Source organism: Pseudoliparis swirei, chromosome 8 (assembly GCF_029220125.1).
Source record: "Pseudoliparis swirei isolate HS2019 ecotype Mariana Trench chromosome 8, NWPU_hadal_v1, whole genome shotgun sequence".
Lineage (NCBI taxonomy): Eukaryota > Metazoa > Chordata > Actinopteri > Perciformes > Liparidae > Pseudoliparis > Pseudoliparis swirei.
Genome location: NC_079395.1, coordinates 16,239,221 through 16,257,158, shown reverse-complemented (window position 1 = coordinate 16,257,158; position 17,938 = coordinate 16,239,221). Strand labels below are relative to the sequence as shown.

The following is a 17,938-nucleotide window of genomic DNA, read 5'->3' as shown; positions in this document are numbered from 1 at the left end:
AGCTAATCCAGCCAAGAACACCTCGCACTGTGCTGCCGAGTTCCAGTCGCTCAGACGTGCTCTTGTGCGAAACTCAAGAGCATAATCCGCCACTGTCCGGTCTCCCTGACGCAGTTCCACCAGTCCCCCGGTGGGATCCGGGCCCTTGGAGACCGCCCCGAACACCTTGCGTAGCTCCGCCGAAAACCGCGGGAATGAAGAACAGGCTGGCGTGCGTCTCTCCCATTCAGCGGTACCCCACAAACGAGCCCTGCCGGACAGGTGATTCATGGTAAAGGCTACCTTAGCCTCCTCCGAGGCAAACGTGTACGGCTGCAGGGAAAACAAGATGGAGTAGTTGGTGATGAACGGATTGCAGCCCTCAGGTTCTCCAGCATAGCGCTCTGGGGTTCCCACACGTGGCTCGTGTCATGGAGTAGACAGCGGAAAGACAGGAGGCGTAGCTGAGGCAACCTGCTGGGTCAGGACAGTAGTGAGCTGTTGCACCTGAGCTGTCCATGCCGACATAGCCCGCTCCTGAGCTGCTGCCGACTGACCATCTGCGCCTCGTGCTGCTGTAGAGCCCCCTCGATCCTCTCGAATCGGCTCGCCGGTGCAGGAGTCTGTGCTGGGTCCATGACTGGCCAGATTGTAATGTAACGACTCGTGTGTAGACCCAAATGCACCCTCGACTCCAGGGATCCTTCGAACATATATTCCACACTCTGGAAACGGCAGGCAGAGTATCAACAGGACGAAGGGCTGGTAGGTTCTCGGGGAGTCGGACTAGCGGGTTAACCAGGGACAGGCAGGGTCGGCAACAGGAAATCCGTCTAGAAACAAGTACTGGAGAGTCTGGCATAGAAAAGGAAGAACAATCTGGCAAGGTGTGTGTGTGAGGCAGGAGACTCTATCGGGATTTGATTAGTGATCAAAGACAGGTGTGTGAACAGGTCAAGGAAGTCAGACTGACGAGGTGGGAGTGACTGAACCACAGAGTGAGGAGCTGAACTGTGACAACAGGTGTGTGAACAGGTGAAGAGAGTTAGACTGACGACGGGGAGTGAGGAGGGTGTGGAGCTGAAACTGTGACAGCCACACTGAATCACTTGTGTACCCCTTGTTGTCTGCTCCACCTACAGTTCAGCTGTCAGCTTCAGATCTCATTTGTCGTTTTTTGGGGATGGAAGCAGTCGTGTACCCCCCCTCCCCCTCCTCCCCTGCTGCTTACAAAACAAAGCAGGCAGATGTGAACTGATGCTCTCAGATCAATAGTGCTCCACCAGAGGCTTCGCTCTTGTTTGTACGTGGCTCTAAATTGCTCTAACTATGGTGGAGAGCGGCTGCTGGAGGTGACGCCTCCAGAGAACAGAGGAGTATAATAAAGTGAGTTGGTGACATGAGGCTGCAGCCGTAGTTCAAACTAACTCGCTGACGAAGAAATTCAAAGGATCTTTTTCCGTTTTTTTGCTCTGAAACTCGCAAACTCGGTCCCTTGAAACGCTGATAAATAAAACTCACAAGACGACTTGAAGTTTTCTTAACAAGAAACCTCCACAGCCGAACCTTTGTGCATGTACACACGAGCCGCTTCAATTCCCACATGCTTATTTATTTTCCGGTGATGCTCTTTGACAGGCGAAGATGACAGCTTCGCCCTGAAGAAGAAAGTGACGATAGAGGATGTTTTCGGGCCAGACCTTCACATCCATGACCCAGACGCCACGTGGCTCAGCGGTGAGTGATCACTTTGGCATTCAGCATCTGCCGCGTATTTATTTATTCGCAAAACCAAAAAAGTTTAAAACCGAATCGCATGAAATTTGGTGGGATGATTGGTTATTATCCGGGGACCATTTGATTAGATTTTGGGATCAATCGGGTCAAAGGTCACGGTCATGGATAGGTCAAAATCTTCTTTTTACCATAGCACGGTCAATTTTTATCCAATTGGCATGCAACTAATGCCAAAATGTTCATAATTCAATGCCCAATCTTGTGATATGCGAAGGTATGCGCTCTACCGAGTGCCCGTTCTAGTTTATTTTATGTTTTTGTATGTTTTTTGTCTGAGTCCCTTTGTATACGTACAACGTGTACATCCTTTTGCATGTGCATGTCTCGAAAACCAATAAAAGATTTGATGGCAAAAAAAATAAACATTGGATTGCAAACAAATAACTTAATCTGCTTTCTACAAAAAAATTTAATTCCCATTTCCTATCATCATATAAGTTTATTTGATGAGCCGGTCCTATGGAGAGAATAAGAAAACAGTCAGTCAGTCAACGAGGAAATCAAGCGTGAAATAAAATTCATTAAAATAATTGCATTGAGTCCGAATGAACGTGGGATAATAAAGCTTTAAGGTCTCCGAGGGGAGGGAAGGAATTCAGCTTCCATACCATCGAATCTAGCCCCGCTTTCCATTGATGTGTACATTATGGGATATCTCAGGAGAAGCGGTGATTGGATCGTGTGCTGCAGAGACGTGGAGTCGTCTGGAGGCTTGAGCGGCGGAGCTTTATGGACCAAAATAAGCGCTAACATTTAAAATTCCATCGTCTCCAGCCCCGACGCTCGCGTCACAAAGTTTCCTCCGCGGGGCGGCCGTTCAGCCTCGCTGCTTCTGTAGCTGCTGCGAGCGCATGTGACCAGGAACGCAGAGCTGTGTGACTTGTGGAGAAAACCTCTCGACACTCAATGAAGAGAACACGATACACAGCTGGCCATCTGAAATTCAATAAAACTAAAAGGAAAGATAACATATTTAAGACTATAGATTAAACAATAAGTTTGTGTTGTGTCACCGCTCCCCTCTGGTCTAAATCGCGTGCATCTGAAAGGTTGTTTCCTTTCAACACTAAACCTCATAGACCTGGTCATACCGCACAAACGAGCTCATGAATATGTGTCCTAATAATTAAGTTATTATGATCGTCAGTGTTGATTGTGGTGATAAAAAAGTTTGAGTTGTGTTTGAAAGCAAAACACCAGAAAGGAAACAGCGAGATGTTCTCCTCTACCTCTTCCTACAGCCACATACAGATGTGTATGTGCACATCTGGATGCAGCCGTCTCTATAATAATCACTTACACACACGCAAACGAGCGCCTCCTTCTTGTGTGACGGACGCATCACGACCTTTACATCTGTCCCTTTGTGCTCCCGTGAAGACGGTTCCCCTGATTACGGACATTACTGATCATTAGCGTGTAATTGGTTGACTTCCTGTGTTTCTGCGTCCTTCATCCAAGGCGGAGATGAGAGCGCGCTCAGCACCTGACGACACCCTGACAATCAGTCGGGCGACATTGCTTCCTGTCAGTTAACTTCATGCAATCAACTTCCATTTGCTGCTAATGACCTTCTGATAAGAAACCCAACGGGACGACCTCACACCCTCGGTGCTCCTCGTCAATATTTCGTGGGCTTCGTTCACAGCGGTGTGTAATGGATCCCCGTTGCTCTTCAGTGTCTTAGCACTTTCGGATCCAAAGACAAAGAAATCAACCTTCAGACTCTCAAACAGAGCCGTGCTGCGGTCTGTCTGATGCGGTTATACGTCTGCGATGTAACATAATAGAAAAGTATCCAACAGTGTAAACAAGGTATTAACAACAAACTTCTGTGGCTTAGTTTGCACCTGAACGTCGAGACGACAGAGGAAACTAAAGTCCCCATCATTTCTCTTTATGACTCCCAGCTCAGAGGAAATGAAATTAATTTGGCACACTTACAGTTCCCATCCTGGACCCAGTATGCACTTTTCACCCATTGTTTGTGTCTGTTTTTACTAAATATTGTCAATGTATTGCAACATAACAAACTGTGCAACTCCACAAGATGAGCATTTCCACTGTGACAGACCGGTGTCGCCCAATTCCTTTGGACCGGGTGTCGTGGCCCGAGCCGGACACTCTAACGACTCATGAGCGGTGTTACACCCAGACCTTCTGGCTGTTTCTGTGTTCACCGTCTGTGTCTGTTGTGTTGTCTGTCACTCACCTCCCCCCTCGTGTGCCACCCTCCTGTGTGATTGCAGACTCCGCCCTCATTGTTTCCACCTGTGTGATTGCAGACTCCGCCCTCATTGTTTCCACCTGTGCCTCGTTCCCTGTGTATTTAGTCTGTGTCCTCCCCTTGTTCTGTGTCAGTTTATCTCTAATGTTTTGCCAAGTAAAGACTTTTGGTTTCCTAAAGCTGACTACTGCGTCTTGTAATCTGCTGTTGTGTCCTACTCCCTGACATGCGGTGCATTTCTTTCGCCATTTAAAAGTTCTTTTTTTTAAAAAGTTTGAACACAAGTTAATAATTTCTTTGTAATATTCCATCAATTGAGGAAAGCGCACTCAAAATGAGTGTTCCAGAGAGTTTGATGCTACCCAGCCGAGCAGCTACAAAATGCACAGTGCACCCTGGCTTTTAAACTGGAAAAGTCTCTTCTCGTGAAGAGAGGAGACTTTTCTAGGGAACGAGATTCACGAGGACAACGGCATCATAACTGTCCACGGAGGAAGATGCGCTGTGCCTGGGCATCAACTTCTCTAGTTTTCTACCTGGACCCTGTTTTTGTTTCTTGGTGACTAATATAGAGCCATACAGTAGCCGATAAAGCTTTGTTGTGAGTCGTAGTGTGCAGGTGTTACCTTCCCAGACCCGAGCAAGCGGAAGGTAAAGAAAAGCTTTCTCTGTCGGCTCCTTTCCATAAAGTTGTCAGACGGGTAGAATTACAACCCGAGCCTTCCAGTGGCCGTAAAGAGCACTTTGGTCGACGTATGATGGAGAGCGAACGCTTCAAGCGGTTACATTTCAGCTCGTTCGGGCTGCAGCGTTATCATTCAATACTAGACCGATTTCTAAGATTGTTTTCCCCATTAGACATAGAAAGCACGGGAAAATAGGACCTTGGTTGAAAGATACTGAAGTGACCCCTCTAAGACAGAGCTAGCAGGTAGCAACAGAACCGCAGGCGTCTAGTCATGTTTGCAATGTTTGTGTTTTACGTGAAAATGCTCTGAAAATGTAACAATACGCATCTTTATCCATCTTTTAAAATTATCATTCATTTTTTTAAAGATGAAAATTAATTTTCATCCAGTATGAGAGACTATCAAAGCCGCATAGAATATTGACCATATTAAGATCGATAATAGCGATATGCAAAACATCATTAACGATATAAAAGTAATTACATTATGAATTAATACCCTAAATAAATAGAAAGTAAATTAAAGGTAAACGGCTTATTAGTTAGTGAAGGTTTTAATTGCAATTTGGCTTTCTCAAGATTATTGATGGAGGTGAACCAGGAGGTCAATACACGATAAAGACCCCGTGGTAATCAGGAGAAACAAGATGGCGCCACAGCTTCGCCCGTGTCTGATGGTTGACTTTTATTTGCCGTTACCAGACAACGAGCTGCTGTACCGCACACGAGAGGGGGACGTCGTCAAGCTCAACTTCGACACCGAGGAGAGGACCGTTATCGTTCTGAAACAGCTGTTTGTGAGTATCGTCTCGCTCCATCTCTTCAGTTCACTTCAGCACAGCGTGTCGCTGCTGTGTCACTTACTGCGAGTGTGTGTACTCTGACCCGTGGAGGACCGATCCAGAGCCGCCCGGTACCAAGTGTCTCCGGACATGCAGCATGTGTTGTTCGCCTTCGAGGTGAAGCCGGTGAGTGTTGCCTCGCGCCATCTAACCGTCAACAGAAGTGTTCCCTCTTTTCACCGCGGTGCCGTTTGTCTCCGCAGCTCTACCGGCACTCCTACGTGGCCAAGTACATCATCTACAGCCTCGTGACACAGTAAGAGCCTCTGTCGTGTCTTCTTCCCCTCGCAGCCTTCTTTTCTGTGCCTGCACAATAACGTGCCCTCACCCTGGTGACCCGGTGCCGGCTGCCCGCTGATGTCAGGACTCGCTTGTGTTGCAGCCCGGCCTGTTGTGAGCCTCTCATCCATCTACGTCTGCTTATGTCCCCACTGTTCTGTATTTAAAAATGAGCTTGTAGAAGTCAGCCAAAGAAATGAAATAAATAAGCGATGTGGAAGATTGATGAAGCACACCGTGAGGGAACAAAGCCAAACGACGCATACCTTCCTTGTTCTGACTGTGCATGTATATTCTGATACAGGCTGCATTGTTTTTGTAATTCTTTGCCTCCACAGGGAGACGTGGCCTCTGAAGCCCCCTGAAGTGCATGAAGGAGTCCTGCAGTTTGCCGGATGGGGACCTCGAGGCGAGCAGCTGGTAAGGAGGCCGTACTCTCGAGATTACACCGTGAGCCCCGGCACGCTGGTGGAGTCCGACCGGCAGTGCAGAGGAGGCACAGTCGTGGTTCATGGTCGGTCAGGGTGGATCTGACGAATGTCGTGCCGATAAGAGGTTTAAGGAGCGCTTTAAGGATTTCCGGGGCGAACTCCCTTTGCTTTGATCTCCATCAATGGCACCGGGAAGCCACATGATTTTTTTCCCCACAACTCTGTGACAGCACATGAGCTGGGGAGAGTGGCAGATGGCATCTGGGTGGCACGACCCCCGTGGCTTGGACAGTTTTGGGTTGCTGGTGTGGGGGGGGGCAAACACATGGCACTTTGTTTTTCAACACACCGGTCGATTGGACACAGTTTGTACAGTTGGCCCAACTCGATTGGTGGCTTCCTTTTAGGTTTCATTGCAGTTCTTTTTTGTCTTTTCCTTTCACTCCATGTCTTCCCTGTTGGTGTGATGTCTCTATGCCACCAGGAGTACGCTCAGAAAAGTATCTTACAAGTAGCTGGAAGTCTGCCAAAATATTTGCCCGGAGTCCTTCGATTCAACGCATCTATAATCAAAAAGTGACCTCTTAATGTTTATTTTACAATATGTCATCCCTGACTGCACTCACAGCACTTTGTGAGAAGAGCTCAAGCTCGCATGAGATCAACAGGAGCAGAAGAGTGGTGCTCTGCTTTGGTAAATTCAAGAATACATCATTTCAAGTTTTTAATTGCTGGTGGATCTCTGTGATTCTTTTGGTACTCTATGTTCAGCATGACACAGGTCCATCATATTGTGCTTATGTTTTTCAGTTTAATGGCTGTACATAAGAACATTCTGGTCATGAAAAGTGTGTATTCATCTGTAACAGAAAATAGTCCCAAAACAAACGTAAAATGTCCATATTTGAATAACGCTGGTTTTCAATTACTGTCACTTTCTTTTACAGGAAATTATTAAGCCATTTTTTTTTTTTACTATAAACCGGTATTTGTGAGCCATTTTAAAGATGTACAGTAGAAACCATTGGGCTTGGTACCAAAGAGCAGTAACAGATAAACAACAACATAGTTGGTTTAGGTCCTTTCATGCAATGTCGTTGGCAATTAAAACAATATGATATCTTTTTAATGAGCTTAAAAGTGCCATTGACCCAAGTACCTGCTCACCTGCTGTTCTTTTCTCTCGCCCACTGCAGTACTCTTGTTTTTGACCTTTTCCCCCCGTGTCTGGATTAGCGCCTGTCTGGCTGCTCAAAGGTTTCTCTCCCGCCGTAATTGCTCTTATCGCATCATTTGCTTGAATTACAGATACATTGCTGTGATAAATTAACATTTCAAGTGTGCTATGATACTTTGCCTGCCGAGAGAAGAAAGCACATTAATTAGCATGTATTAATAGCATACCTGATTGTTGTGACTTAATATTTAATTTAATGAACAACAGAAGTCAATGCGAGAAAAATGAGAAGAGCTTTTCTCTTTTACGTCTGTCTAACCTGTCCATGTTGGACATGTTTCCTTTCTCTCTCTCGCTCTTGAATGATTTTATACGTTTCTCAAGATGAGAGCGATATATAATCTGCGTGCTGCGTCAGCACATAGCGACGTGTTTGTGGCCGTGTGTGTGCAGCGGAGCGTCAGATGTACAGTGAGAGGAGCGGGAGATGAATCCTGCAACGCTCCTCTTATTAAGCAGCGCACCGTTACTCTACCGTGACGGAGCAATCAGTGCAGCTGGGTCCACACACACACACACACACACCTGACAAATAGGTCACATTGACACAAGAGCATGGGGAAGAAGGAAGGGAGGAATTTCAGAAGAAAGAAAATAGGTAATATTTCAAATTACAAACACATGCACATTTATCAGTTGGAATGCTTCAGCAGTCCAACTATTGTTCTTCACTTCTTTAATAAACTTATTATTCTATTTCTTCCGTACCTTTTTTGTACCTCTTCTATTCCTTCATATATTCAGCTTCGGAAACCATTCAAATATTTTTTTTAATCAGCTTCTTCAGGACATGAGGGGTATATTGTTTCATATTTCTAACTTTTCAAATGTTGGTATTTCTAAATCTTATGTTTTTTTAATTCATTACATCCTATAGAGAAAATCTTCAACTTAAAAAAGTTTACAGTATCTTCATATGTTCAGCCAATCATTAAATTTGTTTTATGTTGAGAACCTTCAACAATTACTGTATATTTTCAGATATTTTGTATCTTTCCATATTATCAAATTATAAATTTTTTATGGAATACAACATTTATGAAATCCTATTTAGCAACTCTTCAAATTTGTTTAAACTTTTTCAACTTCAAAAGCTTACAATGTCGGCATACGTTCAGCTAAAGACACCATTTTCTTTTATATTTCAGCTCAAATTAAAAATGTTAGCATTCCAACGCATTTTCAGCAGGAAATGCATTTTCTAGTTTTGTATTTTTATTTGTTTATGTTGTAATTTTCATCTGCCGTCCTCGGACAGATTCTTCGACGGCAGCCTGAAATTAGAAAATGTCCAATAACATAATGCAACTATTATATGAACAAGACAAAAGCACATGTACACTAAACGAGGCCAGCACAAACCTCAAGGCCAAGTTTTTCACGCGCACGAGGAAAACGCCGACGACCGAGCTCAACAGTGTCTTTGATGGTGCTACTTTCATCTATTCACCTCTTTGAAATTACTCTTTTTCCATCTATCCTTTTGTTTATTCCATATTTTCTTTTTCATCCAATTCCCTTGAAGATGAATAAGTAATTGAGTGAGTGGGCGTAAGTGAAGACATTGCCACCTGCTTTCCAGAGGCCAATCCGGATCAATTACAGCTGAACGCTGTAGCGAGGACTCCGCTGACATCCAGTGACCTTGAGTCCATAGACGTCGTCTCTCTTTTAATCGTTTGGGGGTCGTGTTGCGAAGTTGATGTTTGGCCAAGATGTAATTCATAACATGGGGAATCCTGTGAATGAGATATTTCCCGTAACTCTTTGACAGCCGCCTGATTTCCGTAGTCTTCCTCTGCGCTAGACAATCCGCATTGATCTGCTTCCCTCTGATGTTGTTCCCTCAACGTTAAACGTAGATTGTCTTCACAGCCGCCGTAGATCAGAACCAAAAGGAGCCTCGTCTTTCTCTTTCCTCGGTTCCGGTGATTTGAGGCTTTAGATTTAACCGAAGAGGTTTCAGCTGTCGGCACGACCGTCGCACCAACACGGCCTGTTCTTCAGACACCAATCAATCACACTTCATCTCCCTCCTACTGGCACCAGGTGAAACTGAGAAAACCCCGGAGTGGATTGACTGAGGGTTTTAAATGCCGGGGGGGGTCATCCTTCATTAGCAGCAGGCGGGGGTGTCATCCTGCTTCGGGGAGGAATCCAGCTCAAACTGTGATGAGGTGTCCGCTCATAAAGTGCTCCAGCCTGCGTTAGCTTGTAGGTGTCATGTGGTGATAACAGGTGGGTTCAGCCCAAAGTCACATAACGTAGATGGAAAGATGGGAGATTTTTTTTAAATGAGCCCCCGCTTCACACGACAGGAAATTGTGAGCCGAGCGCTACAGCTAAACGATTCTAGATGGCGTCCGGTGATACGGAGACTAACGGAAGGTTCTTCCCTCTGCCTACTTTCTCTCTCTCCAGATCTTCATATTTGAAAACAACATCTTCTACAGGTCGACGGTGGTGAACCGAGCGATCCGCCTGGTTTCCACGGGGAAAGAAGGCGTCGTCTTCAACGGCCTCGCCGACTGGCTGTACGAGGGTAAGACGTCCACGGACACGGCAGCCAGAGAGAGAGCTATTTTTAGATCGGCCTATACAGCTGTGAACACTAAGCTGCCAGAAAAATAAATAAAAAGTGTCCGCTCCCTTGACAAAGCAAGACAGGGCCAGAGAGAGAGAGACCAAATACCACCAACGTTTCCACTGAAGATTTAATCCTTCACTCAAAACAAACACTAACTAAACGGTACGACCCCACACTGGAGAATGAGACAAACAGGGAAGGTGCAGGTGATTGGACACGGGTGATTGGACACGGGGTAATGAGACACAGGTGGACACAATGAGGGCGGGGCTAGCAATCACACAGGAGGAAACAACCAGGAACACAGCAGACAATCACAGGGACAGGAAGTGCAGGAAACAGAGGACACGAGAGACGGGGACTTCAAAATAAGACAAAAAACTCAGGATCAAGCGTGTGATCTTCGCACACGTCCTTTTTAAAACCATAAGCGGGTGTCCCCCTGAGGCGTTGAGGACGAAGGGTTCTGTCCCTCCATTTCTTCTCAGACCTTTGTGCTTGAGGGTCACATTGAACAGTTAAATATCTCTCTGTACCCAGCAGCATTACGATTTCCCTTAAATCTGCATTTATTTATATTTGGTGACTTGGGACCAGCTGTACATGGATGTGATGTCACCTTATAGGTTGATATGGCGAATGTTGCAAACGGTTGATTATTTACCCATCCAGCAGATGACACATCAGCGTTCATGTGGAATGCAACACGATGTCTTTCCTCTGGTTTGGCTCAGTTTGGGCTTCCTGAGGGAGGTGTCGGGCTCTTTAGCCGCTAGATGCTCCGCCGTGTTCCCCGGCTCGTCGCTCACTCTTTAATTTGCCGTTTGATCTCATTCATGCTCAACTGAGTCGTCTGTGGGTTCGTCACAAGGAGAAATATCCTTTAATACGCAGGTAGCCCTGTGATCAGTCAGAATAGAGATATTGATCACAGAGCCCGTAATTGGATCGGCGGTGCCTTGATCATCGTGTGCACAGACTAAACGCGGCCGACCCGCGGGTGTGCCGTGCGTCTGTGTGCGTGTTTCCATTTGAAGGCGCACAGATGGCTGCTTCGGAGCCCCGCCCCCTCTCGGCTACCTCGTCTTTGTGTTCAGGCACTTTTGGTTAATTAATCACTGCAGCGCAGCGATCTCACGCAGCAGATGTTCAGAAGCCAGCATACTTATAATTGAATATGAGGCATTTTTTGATTACTGCAGATGTGAGACAGACGATTGCAATTATCTATGATTTCATTATGACTGGTTACAGGGTTTTTTCATGTTTGAGACTAATTTTCCCGCCGTGCACTCGTTTAGTGACGACTTCGGTTTCTGGCATCGTTACAATTGTTCATTTGGGATTTATCCAGTGGGTGGTTTTTAAATAACGATTTAAGATTCATGGTGTATTTTGCAAAATCCCAGTGATTATGGCAGGAATTCTGTTTCAGTGCGTTGAGTTTTAGGGTCGGCTTGAAGCAGGTTTTTTTCCACAATAATGTGATTATTTCTTTGTTGTCGACACCGAAACGTGACACGAAAGAAGTAATCCAGTTCAAGACCGAAGACAGATTTGTCTTGCTTTGTTTTCCTCTCTGTTTCATGGAGTTACCGGTGGGTAGCAGAGCAGTCTCAGAGAAGAAGTCATCACTTCCTCTCTTACGTACAATGATCAGTGTTAAAGGTGTGCGCTGTGTTGGTCACGTGACCTACGTCTGGCAACGGTTGTGTTGGAGCTTTTATTTTGACATTTGTATTTAGTTTAATTGTATTGATTATTCATTGCTTATTTAGGTTATATTTTGATTTGTTAGAAGAGCTTTTTCTTATATTTTTAGTTTAGTTTAGTTCATTGTGATTGTTGTTTAAATATATTTAGTTTTAGGATTGGTTCACTGATTGGGTAGCACTGGCCACCTGTGGTTATAGGTGTGGGTAGCTTCAGGACCAGCATGCACCGGGGTGGCCTATGGTTTTTTACCAGCGCACGGAAGGCAGTGTCAACATACATTTTTGTTTTTTTATTTGTTTATTAAAAAAATTATAAGAATAATGACATACGGAAATGGACATTACTTTCTTTTGGCTGCATAAACTCAAAACCCCCACGGTGCATTAGTGGCAAGTTGAATTATAGTTGTATTTGATTTATTGGACAAATGGCCACAACAGGTTGTGTATATGTGGGTCAAGGTGAGGCTTCCTCCACAGATTCTGATGTATTCTCTTCTGAGACTCTAAACTCTCAAACATTCCCTTTTTAAATGTCCACTTTTACGCATGTATAAAAGTGCCATACGTAAATGTATAATCTGCTTGTTCATTGAAGTTACAGTTTATCATGCAGATATTGTGGAAATACTCAATTTACACATGTCCATGGCTTCACCATGACATCAATATTTCAGGCGATGGACAGACTAGTTTGTATAATGATTCACATTTTTCTGAAACACAGAAAAACTAACACAAAAGTGAAATATAGCGTCCTGTGGGTCTCTGTTGTTTCCCTCTGACTGTCATACGCAGAAGGCGGTCAAACAAAACCTCAAAGCCGACCCACAGCTCCCGACACTGTGAGGGCAGGAAACATCGACCCGCCCGCCCGCGTGCACCGTTGTGACAGGAGACTTATTAAATGCTCCGACCCATATGACAACATGCATCAGATGAATGATGTGTTGTGTTCTGGGTGTAGAGGAAGCCGCGTTGGCTCGTGTTCTGTGGGCTTGAACATCCTGCTGCAACAACCTAGTCCACCTGAGAGGGAAAACTCAATCAAATGTGGAGAACTCCCCACTGAGTATTGCCCATTGTTTCAGTCTGATCTCGTTATTACATCATTTCGCTGAGTGCATTCACAAAGTGGAGAAAAGACGTTTTTTAAGCATGATGACGTCATTTATAACATTATTATAAAATACCTCATCAAGATGGAGTTGAATAATTTTTTGCCAAGAAATGTCTATTAATTTGATCTCCACGTGGAGCTTCAGTATAAGTGTCACTGTAAGTGCTTTAACTGGAGCTCTTCTGCCCCCTGGTGGATGGAAACCACACTGCAGGAAACAACAGAAATAAAGTAAACTGGATTTACAGATACTCAAGTGCAAAGCCTTTTTAAAGTAATCGGATTTATCCTGTGAGAAGGCAGAAATGCATCCTTTCTTCTGAACGTCAGCTCCCTCAGATCCTGAGCACATGTCCATCGATCAAAGCCCGGCTCGAACTCAAAGGGAATATTTGAGCTGAAAAACAACAGAAGCGAGAAAAAGCAACCTATAGATGTATAGCTTTTTACACACACTTAATTCACTCAAAACTCAACATCCTAGACCATTACATAATATTTACAGTGAATCAAATTAATTGTGTGATTCAAAGGCATCATAACCAGCATCAGCTGTGTTGACCATCAGCGTGTGAACAGGCAAAGAATTTGACTAATTTGTGTTGAAATGGTCTCACAGAAATAGACGAAAGAGCTCAAATCAAGGTCTGGTGGAATACAGGTGAAGAATAGACAACACTATTATGTACACGGGTATGTGAAATGGGTATAAATAATTATATAAATGTAAAAAGCACCAATCATCAACAAGAGAAATAACATCAGCATGGTGAATTTACTGCAATGCCACATTCCTGTATTCTGTCAAAATGTAATATGAGTAATTGGGAACCATAAATCACACATGCCGGTCAGATGGTGACACATTGGAAATATATTTATCATTGTCAGAATATAATAAACACCAGCTAAGAGGGAAAGTGCAGCTGGAGCGATGGAGCACGTTCTACGTGAGGGACGTTGTCGAGCTGCAGCGCAATACTTTGCATCATAGCATCTTTTAAAAGAGATGTTTACACAGATTGTATTTGGAATAAATTGTTAATGACTGTGGGATGGTTACCAGAGTCAGTCGGGTCTCTAGAAACCTTCACAGTGTGTATTCTGGCCTTCAGTTTCATGTGTGTGTGTGTGTTCCTGTAACAGAGGAGGTCCTGCAGACGCACATCGCCCACTGGTGGTCTCCAGACGGGCTGCGTCTGGCCTACATGACCATCAACGACACGCTGGTGCCCAGCATGGACGTGCCCTTCTTCACAGGAACGCCGTACCCTTCCACCTTGGAGTATCGCTATCCTAAGGCAAGTCTGCCGGGCAGTAAAACATATTTTATATCCGTTTATGAAATTATTCGGATCATCGAGTGCTTTGACAATGACTCCAGGACGAGTGTTTCCATGACGTTGGTGGAACCTGTTACGCGACAGGAAGTCGGTTCCTCACTCGTTTCCTCTCGGCCCCTTGCAGGCCGGGGAAGAGAACCCCACGGTGCACCTGTCGGTGGTGAGCCTCAACGGGCCCCTGCACACCGTGGTGATGAAGAAACCGGATGACCCCCGCATCGGGTGAGTGGCGGCTCAACGGTGCCGCGGTGTGTCCGGAGTAACGATCAACAAAGAGTATTCTTCTTGACAGCGGTGGTGACGCACTCTCACTTTGTGGTTTTCCAGGAGGGAATATTACATCACGATGGTGAAATGGGCCACCAGCACGAAGCTGGCTGTCAACTGGCTGAACCGAGGCCAGAACAACTCCATCCTGACGCTGTGCGAGGCCACGACGGGGGTCTGCATTAAGGTGAAGCCTTCGGCAAACGCTCCTTCCCAAAGTGTGAAATCTGCTCCCTGTGTTTATGTAAAGGATCAATCTGGTGATGCTTTTCTCACGGTCAACACATCCATGAAAAGAACAGAAAACCAACCGTTGTCTCATCTATTGTTGTACAAACACTTTTAAAAACACACAACATGTTCCCTCATCGTGATCCAGATGGGCGCTGTAGTTTATTTGAGATAAATCCCTCACACACTGTTCTAAACACTCTTGAGCTCATCAAATCAGCTCAATGCAAAGGCCAGTTGGGGTCAACTTTGCTAAAAAGGGTATATTTCATGATCATTTTAACAAATAATTGTGAAGCACTTTTAGTAAATACTCACAACACGTCTCTACTGGAAGGAATGGGCTGAGTGGAACAAGACAAACTGTATTTAAATCATCTGTTTAACAGAAATAATTATATAGAATATCTATATATGTATATATGGGAGTTTTTCCATTTTTCCTGGGACAGGGATGTCGTAAATGTACAGATTGTTTAGCCCTCTGAGGCAAATTTGTAATTTGTGATAATGCGCTATACAAAGTAAACAGAATTGAATTGAATCTCAGGATTTATCTTTCATTTATATGTATTTCTTATTTAAATTCATACTTTTCTTTTTCTTTTCCAGAAACACGAGGATGAGAGTGAGAGCTGGTTGCACAGACAGGTGCGTGAAGGACGTTATTTCGTGGTTATTATAAAATAAGCCCTGCGGACACGTTTGGTTCTCCCCTCTGCAGAACGAAGCGCCGCTCTTTTCCCACGACGGACACAAGTTCTTCTTCACCAGAGCGATCCCTCAGGGGGGGCGGGGGAAGTTTTTCCACATCTCCATGTCCACCTCTATGGTAAGCAGCGGCGCCGTGGCCGTGGTGGTGCGACTGACCGTCCAGTGAGTTCACAGGCCTCTTCTGTCCTCCAGCCGAACACCAGCACAGACATCCTGCAGTCCCTGACTTCTGGAAACTGGGACGTCACCAGGATTTTGGCCTACAATCATAAAAAAAACCTCATGTAAGATATTTTAACGCTTTTTTATGAATTAACTAGAATGGGCACTCGGTAGAGCGCATAGCTTCGCATATCAGTGATATCACACGATTGGGCATTGAATTATGAACATTTTGGCATTAGTTGCATGCCAATTGGATACAAATTGACCGCGCTATAGTAAAAAGAAGATTTTGACCTTTTCATGACCTTGACCTTTGACTCGATCGATCCCAAAATCTAATCAAATGGTCCCCGGATAATAACCAATCATCCCACCAAATTTCATGCGATTCGGTTTAATACTTTTTGACTTATGCGAATAACACGCACGCACGCACACAAATACACGGCGATCAAAACATAACCTTCCCTAACATAAGGTAATTCGTGTGTCCGTCCCGTGCCGCTGCTGCGTGGTTCTCCTGTCGTTTCATGGTCACATCTGGATGTTTTCCAGATACTTCCTGAGCACGGAGGACGACCCCAAGCGACGGCACTTGTACAGGTAGGCCGCTCCCTCCGGGTTCTCAGTACTCGTGTGTGTTCTGCCAGGCTACGCGGTAATCCTCCGTCCCACAGCGCCGACACCATCCCTCCCTTCAACCGCTGCTGCCTGTCCTGTGAGGTCAAGTGCGGCTATGTGGACGTTTCATTCAGCCACGACATGCGCTACTTCCTCCTCGACTGTAAAGGTGAGTGTCGTCGACCTCCGGGCGGCTCCGTCTTTGTGACCGTGGACTCGGAGCGCTTCGCGCCCCCAGTGCTCCTGAGAGTCTTCTGGGGCGAGTGGGGAGGAAGCGGAACTGAATTAGTGCTCCGTGTCGGGTTGAGAGCTCTGGACATTAGCAGGTAACCTCAAACCGCTGCCGGCCGCACACGCGATGTGATGCCGAGGGCCGGTTGGATTCAAGGCATCGAGTTGTTGTTTACGGGATGTTCCTCGTGTCCCGTTCTGCCCTCTGTGGCGTCACCGCGGGGGCAAACCACCATCAGCGCGGTTTCTATGGAGGCTGATTGTGTTTTGGAGGTAGGGAAAGTGCCCGTGGCGTTGGTCATTAACTGGGGAGCAGCTCCTTTGTGAAATAATAAGCTGCGTCCTCATGGGACAGGAGTAGATTATGAACCGCAGAGCTGGCTGAGAGGGCTGCTGTTGGCTGAAGTCTGAGATGAGACGGGGAGGAGGGTTTCAGAGGCGTTTGAGCCTTTTGTTCTCATCCAATAAACTATCACTGCATCCCTGTTCTCTGATTTCCCCCCGACTCGCTCTGTGCAGGTCCAGATGTACCGAGTGTGGCCATCTACAGCACCGAGGACAAACAGAGTGAGTGTAGCGTTGAGCCCTCCTCTTCATCGAACTGCACGGGGGTGATGTGAATGGGCTTTAACAATGGCGTCCGCTCCACTGCAGAGGTGTTCGACGTGGAGACCAACGAACGAGTGAACAGCACCTACCGCGATATGCAGATGCCCCGAGTGGAGTACGAGACCATCACCATCGGAGACTACAGTACGTGTCGGTGTTGAAGAGTCCGCCGCTCCACGACCCGCGTGCACGCCGCGGGCAGCCATCTTGTGCTCACCGTGTCTCCCTGTCGTAGCGCTGACCTTGCAGATCCTGAAGCCGGCCGGGTTCGTGGATACAGCCCATTACCCCTTACTGCTGCTCGTGTGAGTGTTCATTTAAAAAGACATCTTTATGAAATGGAGCACGGATTATCGTCAACACTCGAATGAAGAGACTAAGAATTACTTTCATATAATCGTTTTAAAAACGACAAATGTAGTCTTGCACTTCTCTACATTTGCAGGACTCACAGGTGTGGGAATACTATTATTTGGAGATTTGAGGATTTTAAAAAGCTGGATCCTACGTTTCCTATAATGCAATTAAAGAGTCTTGTGTATATCCGACCGGGTAATGCAGCCTTTAATAGTTTTTGATTGTTTGGTCTATGAAACGGTTGTGAATTTGGCTTATGTTGTCGTCAAAGATATCCACTCTTCAGTCAATGAATCTCTTTATAAGGCAGAAAAACAGCCAAGATTTCAAGAAAGAGATTTCAAGAAAGAGCTAACATGTGTGCCGCTACAAACGGCAAATGTTTTGAGTTTCCGCTCAATAAATACCACCACAAAAAAAATCAAATAGAATAAAAATAGTTCCTCTGCAACACGACAAACAGTTGAGGAGATAATGGACGGATAACACAAGACAAAC

General features: G+C 45.5%; 1 protein-coding gene across 1 annotated transcript in view; it reads left to right on the top strand.

Moving 5' to 3' along the window:
• LOC130198546 (dipeptidyl aminopeptidase-like protein 6) overlaps positions 1–17,938 on the top strand; it is a 69,488-nt gene that overhangs the window by 47,229 nt on the left and 4,321 nt on the right. The window contains exons 3-19 of the mRNA XM_056421739.1: positions 1,618–1,716; positions 5,394–5,488; positions 5,585–5,659; positions 5,737–5,789; positions 6,151–6,232; positions 9,902–10,022; positions 14,049–14,203; positions 14,370–14,467; positions 14,573–14,699; positions 15,356–15,394; positions 15,468–15,575; positions 15,650–15,741; positions 16,178–16,225; positions 16,300–16,418; positions 17,000–17,041; positions 17,129–17,227; positions 17,319–17,388. Of these exons, the coding sequence (XP_056277714.1) occupies positions 1,618–1,716; positions 5,394–5,488; positions 5,585–5,659; positions 5,737–5,789; positions 6,151–6,232; positions 9,902–10,022; positions 14,049–14,203; positions 14,370–14,467; positions 14,573–14,699; positions 15,356–15,394; positions 15,468–15,575; positions 15,650–15,741; positions 16,178–16,225; positions 16,300–16,418; positions 17,000–17,041; positions 17,129–17,227; positions 17,319–17,388 (1,522 nt within the window). The remainder of the gene's footprint in view (positions 1–1,617; positions 1,717–5,393; positions 5,489–5,584; positions 5,660–5,736; positions 5,790–6,150; positions 6,233–9,901; positions 10,023–14,048; positions 14,204–14,369; positions 14,468–14,572; positions 14,700–15,355; positions 15,395–15,467; positions 15,576–15,649; positions 15,742–16,177; positions 16,226–16,299; positions 16,419–16,999; positions 17,042–17,128; positions 17,228–17,318; positions 17,389–17,938) is intronic.